Source organism: Callorhinchus milii, unplaced genomic scaffold (assembly GCF_018977255.1).
Source record: "Callorhinchus milii isolate IMCB2004 unplaced genomic scaffold, IMCB_Cmil_1.0 Scaffold3, whole genome shotgun sequence".
Classification (NCBI taxonomy): domain Eukaryota; kingdom Metazoa; phylum Chordata; class Chondrichthyes; order Chimaeriformes; family Callorhinchidae; genus Callorhinchus; species Callorhinchus milii.
Window position 1 is genome coordinate 31,717,327 of NW_024704744.1, and position 13,656 is coordinate 31,730,982.

General features: G+C 42.3%; 1 protein-coding gene across 1 annotated transcript; it reads right to left on the bottom strand.

Moving 5' to 3' along the window:
- Positions 1–1,745: 1,745 nt before the first annotated feature.
- LOC103182302 (centromere protein W) lies at positions 1,746–13,183 on the bottom strand. The gene is made up of 3 exons (XM_007899264.2): positions 12,996–13,183; positions 3,196–3,309; positions 1,746–2,220 (listed from the first exon to the last, which is right to left on the bottom strand). The coding sequence occupies exons 1-3, from the start codon at positions 13,083–13,085 to the stop codon at positions 2,194–2,196; spliced, it is 231 nt and encodes a 76-aa protein (XP_007897455.1). The 5' UTR covers positions 13,086–13,183; the 3' UTR covers positions 1,746–2,193.
- Positions 13,184–13,656: the final 473 nt, after the last annotated feature.

Sequence of the window (13,656 nt, forward strand, 5' to 3'; positions counted from 1 at the left end):
GATAGGTGAAGAGATTAGCCTTAAAATAATAATGGTTGCATTTGACACATTGCCTTATCACGTCTTCCAGACATCTCAAAGCGCTTCACAGAATATACTGCAAAGTGAATTGGTTATATATTTGTGGGCGAAACGCAGCACACAGCAGTGTCCCACAAACAGTCATGGATTGAATGACCAAATTATTATTGGGTTTTTTTCTTGAGGGATTATTATCAGGTGTGTGGAGTAAGGAAACTTGCCCAAGGTTGTTCGAAGGGAAGACTGAGAGGTATGTTCCATGTCCTCATTGTTCTGGGAAACAATATGTTAATAGGCGACATACTGTGGAGTTTTAAGTTGGAAAATTTTGTGAAATGGCACTTTGAAGAAAATTGAGGAAAGTTCAGATGAACAATTGGCCGTATATTTCAAATAAACACAAAATGTTTTAGGTTGAAGATAGAGGTTTGAGGTCAGAGTTCGAAGAAATATTTGCCAATCAAACATACATTTTCTTTTATCCTACACAGGAATGCATGAAAGGTGCTGTAAGAACTGGATGATTTTAAAGCACTGTTAAGTTCAGTACTCAAATATTGGGCGGACTTTATAAAGTTGAGCATTTTTGGAGGGAAAAGAATGGGTTGGCATAAATAAGAATCAAACCTTCTCAGAAATAGAGATTCCATTTGAGAGGAAAGAAATCCAGAATGTCAAAAGATGAAAAAAGATCAAGAGTGGAGCCATCATAGTTAAGAGCTGGGAGCTGATACAATAACTTGAAATATGCATGAAACTGTTCTCCATCCAGTGACTCCAGCTGGAAAGTGCATGAGTGTGAACATTAACACAAGAACAGGAGGACTAAGTTCAGCTGTGATGCCCTTTATAGTCAAATAGCATGCCCCTCACTCATGAAAAACATGGAACTATCCCATTAAGACTCAATGACTTCAAGAGGAGGGGCCAAACCACTTACAAAATAAAATTCAAAGCAAATCAACTAAACATTAATGTGGTATCAACATGGCTTAATTGCTAGCAAATCTTGCCTCTGGGCAGATGGTTGAGGTTCAAATTCTATTTCAGGACATTTAACTCAGTCTAAGCTGACCTTAAAGTGCAATCTTTCAGATGTTAAACCTGTTCTGTTGAACATGAAAGATAATAATCCTTGCGTTTGATATCCTATGACAAAAAATAAAAGGTACTGCCAGTATCCTGACCAATATTCTTCTAAATAAATTGGCCATCACCTCATGATTGGGTTAACTTTTTTTGCCAGGCAAAAAATTGGCTGCTATATATTTGTACTTATTGTACACTTGATAGCAATTTCCTCAAAGTGCTTGGAGATGTTTTGAGTGTTCTAGGCATTATATCAAATGCAAGAATACTTATGATTCAGAAAACTGCTGTGATGTTTTCCAACATGAAAAACTCTACACAAGTGTAAGAAGTTGTTGTAGGAAAGGGATAAGAAATTGAACTTGCTTAATTCAAATTAGCAAATTGTATCTTTCATTATACTTCCTTTTCCTCTCAATTCTCTCACATTATTAAGCAGTCACACAGGAGGCCACCATGATTGAAAAGAGGTATATAGGGAGATCAAGTGCTTTAAGATGTCCTCTTGATATGAAAGACTAAATAAATGTAAACCGTAGTGTATAAATCAATGAAAAGGTAATAGCAAAAACTGGATATCTAGATTGAATTTCGGGCTTTTTATCTGACATTCAACGCAAATCAAAAACGTGTAGTTGTACATACAGCAAATTTTATTTACAGCCAAGTAAAACAAAACTCCAAATGCATGCCCTTTAATCATTTTTAGTACTGTATTACCCCACAGAAACAGGAATTTGAATAGTTAGTTCTTCCAGGGATCTTATCAGCCTGAAATATGAATTCTTCATGTTCCACAAGCCCTAAAGAAAACTAAAATCAAGAACTACTATTCTGGTAAAACCCAAATGCTTTACATTAAGTACACAGAATACTCATTGTTGTGTTGGATATCTCTAAGCCATTGTGATCAAAGGAAAATAACAAAGAAATATCTCAAAAACAAGAAATTTAAACATACATTAAACTGACAAGAGTATCTCATCTGATGTTGTTAAACATAACCAAATAATTCAGTTAATAATGAGTTAATAACAGACATTAAAGTGTTCTTTATAATGCAGCGCTGCATCTTTCTTCTGTTTAGCCTCTGCTCTTCTTTAGGACAGTCTGTAAATTGAAAACAGAACCATATTCAACTACTGAAAGTATTCTGTGTGTTTTACGAGCTATCATGATGCTTTGTACACAATGATCTAAGAACAGGTTGTCATATTAATTATAATGCAGCAGGTCACAACAAATATTTTAACAAGTATAAATTTTATTCTTTGGATAAATATCAAAGGACTATTGCAATCTGAATGCATGCATACACAAGCATCATAGGTAATATTTTTGTTAGAAAAACTGCTATTTTAACCTAAACTGTTCTCCAATTTTATGTTTATTGAAAAGAATTTGGAGAAAATAAGCTGAAAAAAGCATTTGGGGTCTACATTTTGCTTACTACAAGGCAGGGAAAAAGTGCCTTTGCCTAAATCTCAATCTCTTCCCCTTTCAGCCACTCCACCCTACTCTTTGGAAAGCTCCCAAATTCCCTCCACCTAACATCCTCCTCTGCTTTCAAAACCCCTACTAAAAACGATCTTTTCAACCCTGCTTTTAGTTACTTTCCCCTTACCCAACCCTCTTGTTGGGGTTTTCACCCAGTCTCTGTAAAGTTATTTTACGAAGTTTTCCTTTCCAAAAGCCACTATGTAAATGCCAGTTGTAAAAAAGACATTACCAAGTGTGCAGCTTCAGCAGAGTGTAACAACTCCATTTAGGCTCCAAGGGGTAAAAATTGTGATCTTTTAAAAGAGATTTAATGTAATAATATTGTGTTGAATCAGTTATGAAATATCATAGTTTTCCATCCATTGTAAAGATTGCCTTTGGAAGTGACCCTCCCCCTTGGCTTAATGGTTTGGTAACTATGTCCGAAATAGTTTAAACAACATTCATCATGCTGTATTACCGACTGAAAACTCAATGATCACCTTTCCCATGTCTATTGCAATGCAATGCTCAAGATGTTTATGATTTATTCTAATACAAAAGTAAAACTTTAATGATTCCAATGTAAATAGAGGTCAGATTTACCTTTGCCACTTGCATTACATGGTTCGGCTGAATCAGTGAACACTTTGATTCAACAGCTTTGTCCCTAGCTTCTATTGCCAGGCGACGAAAGAACATGAGACAATTCAAATGTATCTAGAATGCAAAACAAAATTGACATGGATTTTTTTTTCAGTCAGGACTATCAACCACTATAGGAAGAAAAAAGTAAGTGTAAAACAACTTCTTGATCAGAATCATTCAATCATTTCAATAATAATAATCCTTGCATTTGATATAGCGCTTTTCACGTCTTCTAGACGTCCCAAAGCGCTTCACAGAATATACTGTAAAGTGAATTGACTGTATATTTGTGGGCGAACGCGGCAGCTAATTGTACACAGCAATGTCCCACAAACAGTCATGGATTGAAAATGACCAATTTATTATTGTTTTGTTTTTTTGGAGGGATTATTATTCATCATTCAAGAAGCTATCAAATGAGGAGAGGGTGGAGACAGGGATAATGCGAAAACAAATTTAATCGTTAGTATGACCCAGAACAAAAAATACACTGTAAAGTGTAGTGACTGTGCATTTTGTAGGTGAAGACGGCAGACGATTCGATAATCATCAAATGGCGACGACATTCCATTTTGAAGACATTCAGAATCACAATAATTTCCTTTAAAAATAGCCTGATCTGGGATTTGGTTAAAAAAAAATGTGGATTTGCACGTGATGAGTTTTACTACCCGACACTGAACATGGGTTAACTTCTTTTCAATGTTCGATTTGTATCACCTTTCGTAATACATTTACACTGCAGTTACTTGATTGATTCAATTCAATTCTGAAAGAACTGTCTGAGATGGTTTTGGGATGTCACTCAGATTAATGCATTGAAAGTATAACTAATCTACAGATTTAATGTTAATCCAATGTGATTTGTTAATATTCCCTTCCAATCAACCAACAAACAAAATTCAATAAGATTTCTGAAGCAAATAACGTATGAAACAATCAGCCAAGATTTCTACTCCGGAGTCCTGTAGCTCAGTGGTTAGAGCACTCGCTTTGCAAGCGAGACACCCGAGTTCAATTCCCGGCAGGGCGAAACCTTGGGCAAGTTTCCTTACTCCACACGCCTAATAATAATCCCTCCAAAACAATAATAAAATTGGTCATTTTCAATCCACGACTGTTTGTGGGACATTGCTGTGCGCAATTGGCTGCCGCGTTCGCCCACAAATGTACAGTCAATTCACTTTACAGTATATTCTGTGAAGCGCTTTGGGACGTCCTCCCGATGTGAAAAGCGCTATATCAAATGCAAAGATTATTATTGTTATTATTACTTAGTAGAAATTGAACTACAAACTAAAATTATGAGGATGACACAACGTATAAGAATAGTTACATTCGGTTTAGCACCTTTCATGTCAGCAGGATGTCCCAAAGCTATTCACAAGATATACTGCATAGTGCAGTTGCTGTGTATTTTGTAGGCGAACATGGCTGCTGATTTGCACACAGCAATGTCCCACAAACAGCCATAAAGTGAATGACCATTTTTTTAAAACTGGATGATGGTTGGTCAGGACACCAGGAAAAACTCCCTCCTTTTTGAATAGAGCCATAGAATTTTTCATGTCATTCTGAACAAGTACATTGGGCCTTGGTTTAAGTCTCATCTGAAGGATGGCACCTCCAACAATGCATTGGAGTGTGAACATGAGTTCAAAGTCCCAATGTAGGGCTTGAACCCACAACCTCTGATTCAGAGGTCAGAATGCTACCAACTGAGCCAGCTTGACATAGTATGTACCAAGACAAAACTTTTTTTTATTTTGCTTGAACAAACCTAAACAGTGAATGCCAGTGAGCTACATATATTTGACCAAGGAGCAACTCCATCAGGTTGCAGCACTAGTTCAGTAAAATCAATTTAGGGGGCCATCCCACTCCCAAGTGGAATATGCTAACTGTGCATCTGCCTTGGATTCCTTCCTGGTCTGTAGAACTCAGCATCATATCAAATGTATGAATTACCCTCTAAGCCATTAGGCAGCTCCATTATTTCTAAACAAAGTTGTCAAAATAACAAATCTGGATCATGCACAAGTTCATTTCATGAGGCTTGTCTAGGATTTATCTTTCCGTGAGCTTAAGGCTATATACAAATCCTGGCAATAGCACAGCTTCCATGATATATTGCACTAATTTAGAAAGTGCTATCTGTAACACAAATATTGGATTTGGAGGGATTAGGGGCAGTCCTTTCTCAGAAACGTCCTCACACACCCAGAAACTAGAAAAAATCCATTGCAATCATCTTGATGAACTATCCATCAGGGGAATCGTGTTCAAATTAAATAGAACACAACCTACAAATTGGACCCTATCTGGTGCCCTCAAAACCCTCTTCAAAATGTCACCATGTCTTTGATCAACATCTAAAATTCCCATTCCTGCCCATTCAGGGGTCCCCATTGTCATTATGAAACACTTTAATGAGACATGCATCCTACATGAAAGCTAAAATAGAAGTGCAAGCTGTTTGACGGTGATAATGGGTCGAACAACAGGACATGAAAATGTCTTTGAGGCACTTATTTATTTGCTTATAACAGCTCCAGAGAGATATTCGAACAATCACAATACAAAACACTAAATCCAAGCATTGTTTTATAGAAGACTCACAAAAGTTGCTAACATCCACTCCAATTCCTGTAGTACAACTGCCTGTAATTACTGACCATGCTCATATATGGATAAGGGCTACTTGAGTGAGTTATCTGAGGGAAAAGGAAGCCTGTGGAACTATATTCCATAGGAGGAAAGAATGGATGCAGGTGTGAGGTAAAAATGTATAATGTTTATTTTTTAATTTAAATTATGTTATATATATATATATATATAAGTGGCCACCACAGTGATACAATTATTCATCCTGTTTGAGTAACTTTATTACTATACACTGTTAATGTAATTACTCAGCATCCCAGTACATGCTGAAAACATTCAGAAACAGCTGGCATTCAGAAACAGGAACCTTTGGATCTGCTAGCACTCAGTGGGTTAATGGGTATGACATTTGTTCTTAACACAATAAAATGTGTGAAAAAGCAGAGTGCAGAAGTTCCAAGGATTGAATATGAATCCATGCACTAATATAATAGATGCACAAGTTTCCTTGCATTACATTTAAACAGAAAATGATGGAATAGGTTATAGTCAGCAACTGCTTTAATTTTATGGCAATCTGGATTCAAGTGCACAGCACCTAGGTTGAAGACATTCCTGTACCGAAAGCTGCTATAAAGCATAGATCATTCCCATCTCCAAAAGAGCTGCAGTTTATTTTACTGTTAGAAATTCATCCAACATTCTCTTGTTCAAATATCTTGACCAGACGTAAATCAGTGTGCAGAATGTTTTTTGAATTATTCATTTAACACACGAGTGATCACCAGTGAATGAACTTCTCAAACACACTTTGGAACTGCACAATGCCCAAGAAATCAAATTGCTCAAAACAGTCTTCAACATTTAGCAGCATTCCAGTAAACTCAACCAGAATGGTAGACTCCAGGGACTGTAAATAAGTCTGATCCTCAGTATGTGTCCCTGACTGTCTTTTTATAGATGTATGGTGAAATCACATATTGATCAGTTTTCTGAGAATTCAGACACAATAAAATTAAAAATAGCAAGTCATATTCGCCTGCAAATGCTAAAATTGTAAATTGTTTTCAAAGTAGGGTCCAATTACACTAAGAACAAAATTGATTTCGGACTTTAGCCTGGTGGAAATCTATTTAAATATACAGTAGAAATCTACCTTAGTGGACTGAATTAATCACGACTACAGTTCTTCCCCGTGTGGGCTCAATGGAAGCTTTATTATATTGCTGATCAGTTACACAAGGACAATATTACACCTCTGTGTCATGTAATACTTATAATACCCTTCCTTCCTAGCACATAAAGGAATGGATCCAAGAGAAGATCATATAAAGCAGTTGTTCTTGATAAGGCAGTATTTCCTGTGAAGCATTTTGAGACTATATCAAACGCAAGCATTATTATTATTATTAGATCTTATTGTACCAAACAGTCTTCACATTACAGAATTAAGTAGTTCCTAGCTTCTAATACCTTCCCTGTCCTCCTGGGAGTGGGGGTGGGGTAAGCAGGGTCTCCTTGGAGCTGAACTGGCAATGTCAGAATCGAACCAGCTCTCTATGGCGGTCTCAGTAGTCCAGTTCCTGAGTCAGGAGGATCTGCAGTATTCCAATCTGGCTCATCGGCAGGACTTGGAAAGGCAGAGTAGTCACTGGAGGTAGGGAGTCATCCCACTCAGCTCCTGTTAACCCTAACGGGTAGCCAAAGCCCTAAAGGGTAGGGTGGTCCAAGCTGGACAAGCAGTGGGAAAGCTTGCATCACCCCACATCAATCAGAGCCAAAAATATAGCTGAGTCAATTCTTTCATTTGGTATAGCTCTTATAATGTCAAAAGACTTCACAGGGCAACCAATTTACACAGAACAATCTCTCACAAACAGACATAATTACCACTTTTTCATCTGAGAGATTATTAGCTAGGACATCAGGAGAAACTCCCTTCTCTTTTTGAATAGTGCCATCAGATCTTCAACACCACCATAACACAGGACCTCAGTCTAACATCTCATTAGAAGGACAACAGCTTGCATTTCTACTGTCCTTCAAATAGGATAACCTCTCAGAGCACTTTACAAAGGCAGGTTTGATGCTGAGCAAGGGAAAAGTGACCATCGGATTGAAGTGGATTTTATGTCAGGGCTTGCAGGTTGAATTTTTGGCAAGAAACAGGCTGCCAGATGGTAGTGTAGAGGGAGGGAGTTCCAGAAGTTTGGGACGTAGTATCTGAAGGCTCGGCCACTGATGGCAACATGGAGCAGATGGGACACACACAGCAAGCTTCAGTTAGTTGAACGAAGGGCTGAGCAGACAAGTGAGTAGGAGATCAAAGCGCTAGAGCCTAAAGGGATGGACCTTGAAATTGATCTGCTAGGAGATCCAAACTTTCTCCTATGATATGGATGACATACAGCTTCTATCTCTCAGGAGTAGATGATATTGTGTCTTTCTCACTAACTTTTAAAATGTGGTGATATAAACACTCTCTCTCTCACAATGTGATATATACACAGTATCTCTCTCTCTAATGGTATGATGGTACAAACAGTCTCAGGATGTGGTGATATATAGTCTTTCAAGATGGGATGATATACACAGACTCTCTCTCTCTGATACAAATGCACACACATTGTAGATGATAATACCCTCATAATGTGGGTGAAACAGTCTCTCTTTCTCTCTCTCGCACACACACACACTATATATATTCATTGTCTCCCATGATGTGGGCAAAACAGCAGTCTCGGTCTCATGATGTGAGTGATAAATGCAGTCTCTCTCACTTAGTGTGGTAATATACACAGTCTCACTCTTGTGATGCGATGATATACACACTCTCATGATTTGATGATAAACAGTGTCTCTCTCACTCACAATGTGATAACAGTATCTCTCACAATGTGATAATATGAGTCTCTCAAGAAATGATGGATTGCACACAATGTAGATGTTTTGCATATCACATTGTGTGAGAGATTGTGCAATTCATCAATTGCTGCTGAAACCCTCATCCACTCTGAGTGTTCCGAGACGCCGTCCGTACTGGACTCCCTAGTTCCATCCACAAGGTCCAACTAATTCAAAACCCATCCCCCCCCCCAAACAAACTGCGGGCACCCATTCCCCCCCAAACAGAGAGATAGAGTTGGGTGTCATCCGCATACATGTGGAAATTTACCCCATGTCTGCGGATGATGTCACCAAGGGGGAGCATGTAGAGGATGAAGAGCAGAGGGCTGAGGACAGAGCCCTGAGGAACACCGCACAAGACGGTGAGACGGTGGAGGAGAATTGAGTGGTCCATAGTATCAAAGGCGACGGAAACAAACTCCAGGCACCCACCCCCCGCAAACAAACTCCGGCCACCCCATCCCCGCAAACAAACTCCAGGCATCCATCTCCCCAAACATCACCAGGCTCCACTGGCTTCTCTCCAAATGGATCGAGTTCAAGATTCTCACCCTCACATACACATGCCTTCACACTCTAGTACAACAACAACAACTTGCATTTATATAGCATCCTCCACGCAGGATAGCGTCTCAGAGCACTTAACAGTGGTAGAGCCTGACTCCGAGCCGGGGTGGGTGGGAGGGGAGGTAAGCACGGTCGAAGAGGAAGGTTTTCAGGCGGGACTTGAAAAGAGGGAGAGAGGGACAAGCTGGAGGGATTGAGGGAGAGTATTCCTGAGTTCCAGAGTGCTCCAGTTGTAGCACCTCCCTGCCTCTCTATTTGTATCCCGATCCTCTGTCCACCCCCTTTGCTCAGCTAATAGAGCCTTGCTACACATCCCCCGATCCCTCCAATAGCACCATCAGTGCCGACCTTCAGTTACTGTGTCCCTCAGGAACGACCTCCTTGCTCTACCTTTATCTATCCATAAATCCCACTGCAAAAACTATCTTTTCGACTGTGCCTATGGTCACCTGCCCCTCCCTCCCATGCTCAAACTCCAACCTCTGCCACTGTACAGTCGGGTGACCACATGTCCCCGATTTCTAGGGACAGTCCCTGGATGATGTGTTGTGTCCTTTAAATCCAACCCCAAAAACTATGTCTTCGATCATGCTTCTGATCACCTGCTCCCTGCCTCCACTATTCAATCTCTAACCTCCGCCACTGTACACGGGTGACCATATATCCCCGATTTCCAGGGACAGTACCCAAATGAGGTATTGCGTCCCTGGCCAAATTTGCCCCGTCTTGAGTTCTGCAACAAATTTAAATAGATACACTCATCAGAGAAATACAGCCATTAATCCAACAAGCTTCTAGCATCAGGAATTGTGGCAAATTTTTTTTCAATATATGCATGTCCAGGATTTGGTTTACAAAACACGGATCACCCTACAGTACAGCTCTCTGAGATGTTATCCTACGTAAAGGGTGCTATATAAATGCAAGTTGTTGATATTGCCTTGGAATGTCTTTCTCAAGTCAAAGAAGCCTATATAAATATAATTTTGTTTGTTTGATATAGTCTCTCTCATGATGGGGGAAATGTACAGTTTCTCTCCCTCACATTAGGTGGTAATACACACAGTCTCTCTCTCTCAGGATGTGCTGTTCTCTCTCTCTCTCTTTCAGGGTGTGCTGGACCACTCCATCCTCCTCCATCACTTTTCCACTCACCTCAACCTTCAAGATTCTGATCTTGAATGGTTCAGGTCTTATCTCTCCAATTTATCTCCGCCAACGGTTTCTCCTCCAGCCCCCGCACCGTCTCGTGCGGTGTTCCTCAGGGCTCTGTCCTCAGTCCTCTGCTCTTCAACCTCTACATGTTCCCCCTTGGTGACATCATCCGCAGATATGGGGGCAACTTCCACATGTACACAGATGACTCTCAACTCTATCTCTCTGCCTCCACCCTCAATTCCAGGACAACTGACATCACGTCCTGGATGAGGGCCAACTTTCTACAGCTGAATGTCAGCAAGACTGAGTCCCTCCTGATTGGCTCACGCCAGCGCCTCAGCACCTCAGGCACTGGCAGACTCGGTATCCACGGTTGCACACTTCATCTCACCAAGCCAGTTAGGAACCTGGACATCTCGTTCGAATCTCAACTGTCCTTTCTCCTCCATATCCGTGCCATGACCCGCTCTGCCTTCCCCCACCTCCACAACATTGCCCGACTCCGCCACTGCCTCACCCCTCAGGCCGCTGAAACTCTCATACATGCATTCAACACCTCAAGGATCAACTATGGAAGCACCCTCCTTGTCGGCCTCAACTCTTCCCTCCACAAGCTGCAGATCATCCAGAACTCTGCAGCTCATAACCTCACCTGCACAAGGCTCGATGATGCCATCACCCCCACCCTCGCCCGGCTCCACTGGCTCCCCATCCCTTAAAGGATAGAATTCAAAATCCTCACCCTCACTTTCAAGGCCCTGCCTGACGTTGCCGCCTCCTACATCTCTGACCTGTTGACCTCCTATCAACCTGTCCACTCCCTCTGCTCAGCAGGCTCTGGCCTGCTCCACGTTTCCCGCCCGACCCGCCCTACCATCGGCGGCCGGGCTTTCAGCCTCTCTGCCTCCACTCTTTGGAACTCCATCCCACAATCCCTTCACCTTGCTCCCTCTCTTGCCTCCTTCAAGGCGCGACTCAAGACCCTCCTTTTTGATCGTGCCTTCAGCCGCCCTCCTACCCACTCTGCCCTCCCTCATCCCAATCCTGCCCCCCATGCTTGAGTCCTGATCTTTGACTGTTCAGCGTTTTGGGACATCCTCCCGACGTGAAAGGCACTTTACAAGTGTAACTTTGTTGTTGTCATTGCTATTCTCTCTCTCTCTCTCCCAGGGTGTGCTATTCTCTCTCTCTCTCTCCCAGGGTGTGCTATTCTCTCTCTCTCTCCCTCCCCCCCCAGGATGTGCTACTCTCTCTCTCTCCCAGGGTGTGTTATTCTCTCTTAGGGTGTGCTATTCTCTCTCAGCGTGTGCTATTTTCTCTCTCACTCTCTCAGGATGTGCTATTCTCTCTCTCTCTCTCTCTGTCCCAGGATGTGCTATTCTCTCTCTCTCTCCCTCCCCCAGGCTGTGTTATTCTCTCTCTCTCTGTCCCAGGATGTGCTATTCTCCCTCTCTCTCAGGATGTGCTATTCTCTCTCTCTCAGGATGTGCTATTCTCTCTCTCTCTCTCTCAGGATGTGCTATTCTCTCTCTCTCTCTCCCTCCCCCAGGCTGTGTTATTCTCTCTCTCTCTGTCCCAGGATGTGCTATTCTCCCTCTCTCTCAGGATGTGCTATTCTCTCTCTCTCAGGATGTGCTATTCTCTCTCTCTCTCTCTCAGGATGTGCTATTCTCTCTCTCTCAGGATGTGCTATTCTCTCTCTCTCTTTCTCAGGATGTGCTATTCTCTCTCTCTCTCTCTCTCTCAGGATGTGCTATTCTCTCTCTCTCAGGATGTGCTATTCTCTCTCTCTCTTTCTCAGGATGTGCTATTCTCTCTCTCTCTTTCTCAGGATGTGCTATTCTCTCTCTCTCAGGATGTGCTATTCTCTCTCTCTCAGGATGTGCTATTCTCTCTCTTTCTCAGGATGTGCTATTCTCTCTCTCTCTTTCTCAGGATGTGCTATTCTCTCTCTCTCTTTCTCAGGATGTGCTATTCTCTCTCTCTCAGGATGTGCTATTCTCTCTCTCTCTTTCTCAGGATGTGCTATTCTCTCTCTCTCTCTCTCAGGATGTGCTATTCTCTCTCTCTCAGGATGTGCTATTCTCTCTCTCTCTTTCTCAGGATGTGCTATTCTCCCTCTCTCTCTCCCAGGGTGTGCTCTTCTCTCCGTTCTGACGAAGGGCGGTGGACCGAAACGTTGACTCACTTTCCCTTCTCCATAGATGCTGCCTGACCTGCTGAGCGTTCCCAGCGACTTCTGTTTGTCTTTCAGATTTCCAGCATCTGCAGTATTTTGTGTTTTGTGCTATTCTCGGCCCCTCCTTAGCCTCCTTCAAGTCCCGCTTCAAATCCCTCTCTTCGACCATGCCATCGGTCACCCCCTTCCCCTCCCTTCTCCCCCAGCTCGGGTTTGAAATGCTGTACACTGTCCAGCGCCTTGGGACGTCCTCCCGACGTGAAAGGCGCCATACAAATGTCATCTTGTTGTTGTTGTTGTTGTTCTCTCTCCCAGGATGTGCTATTCTCTCTCTCTCTCTCACCATGGTGTGGATGTCTCTGCTCAGTCTCAGCCCCGGCCTGTGTTTCCTGATGGCTGAGGTGATGCTGCCCTTCGACACCGCCACCTTCATACTGCCAGGAGCGGCCGCTCAGCCACCAATTCAAACCGCCGCCACCAACCGTCACCTCCACCCGGGCTCGCTCGCTGACGTCAGCTCGCCGGCGCGCGTTTATGACGTTCCACCCGCCAGCCCCGCCCATTTACCAGCACCAAAGTCTCATAGTCCAATATTGGGCGGCTTCACGCCCAATTGGGCGATTTTGTGGTTGGGCTGTGCGTGAAAATAAGTGTTTGGGGAGGGGGGGGGGGGGGGAGTGCCTAATTTTAATTTTTTTAAATTTAAACTTGAAAAACCCCTTTGAAAACCTTTACACAGTTTCAAAAGCACTAACCTAAATTGGCCACTCTTCTATATATAGGAGGCGACATATAATATTGGGCTAACTTTGGGCGAGGTTGGCTGTGGACTACAAATGTATCTTAATGTCTGACATCCCTGGTCACAAAGAGGACAACATTTTACTGTAGTTCAGCTCCAAGGAGACCCCACTTACCTCACTTACCCCACTTGGCTCTTTGCCTGACATGGGATAAAAATAAATTCTGCCTCTTCTCTGCCCATTTCACCAGAAGATTTTCCT

Bases quoted from the DNA above. Each gene is read 5' to 3' on its own strand.
- LOC103182302 (XM_007899264.2), bottom strand. From the start codon at position 13,085: ATGAAGGTGGCGGTGTCGAAGGGCAGCATCACCTCAGCCATCAGGAAA. The intron at 3,310-12,995 runs GTGAGAGAGAGA...TTTGCATTCTAG, and splicing joins GCAGAGACATCCACACCATG to ATACATTTGAATTGTCTCAT. The intron at 2,221-3,195 runs GTAAATCTGACC...TTCAATTTACAG, and splicing joins ATGTAATGCAAGTGGCAAAG to ACTGTCCTAAAGAAGAGCAG.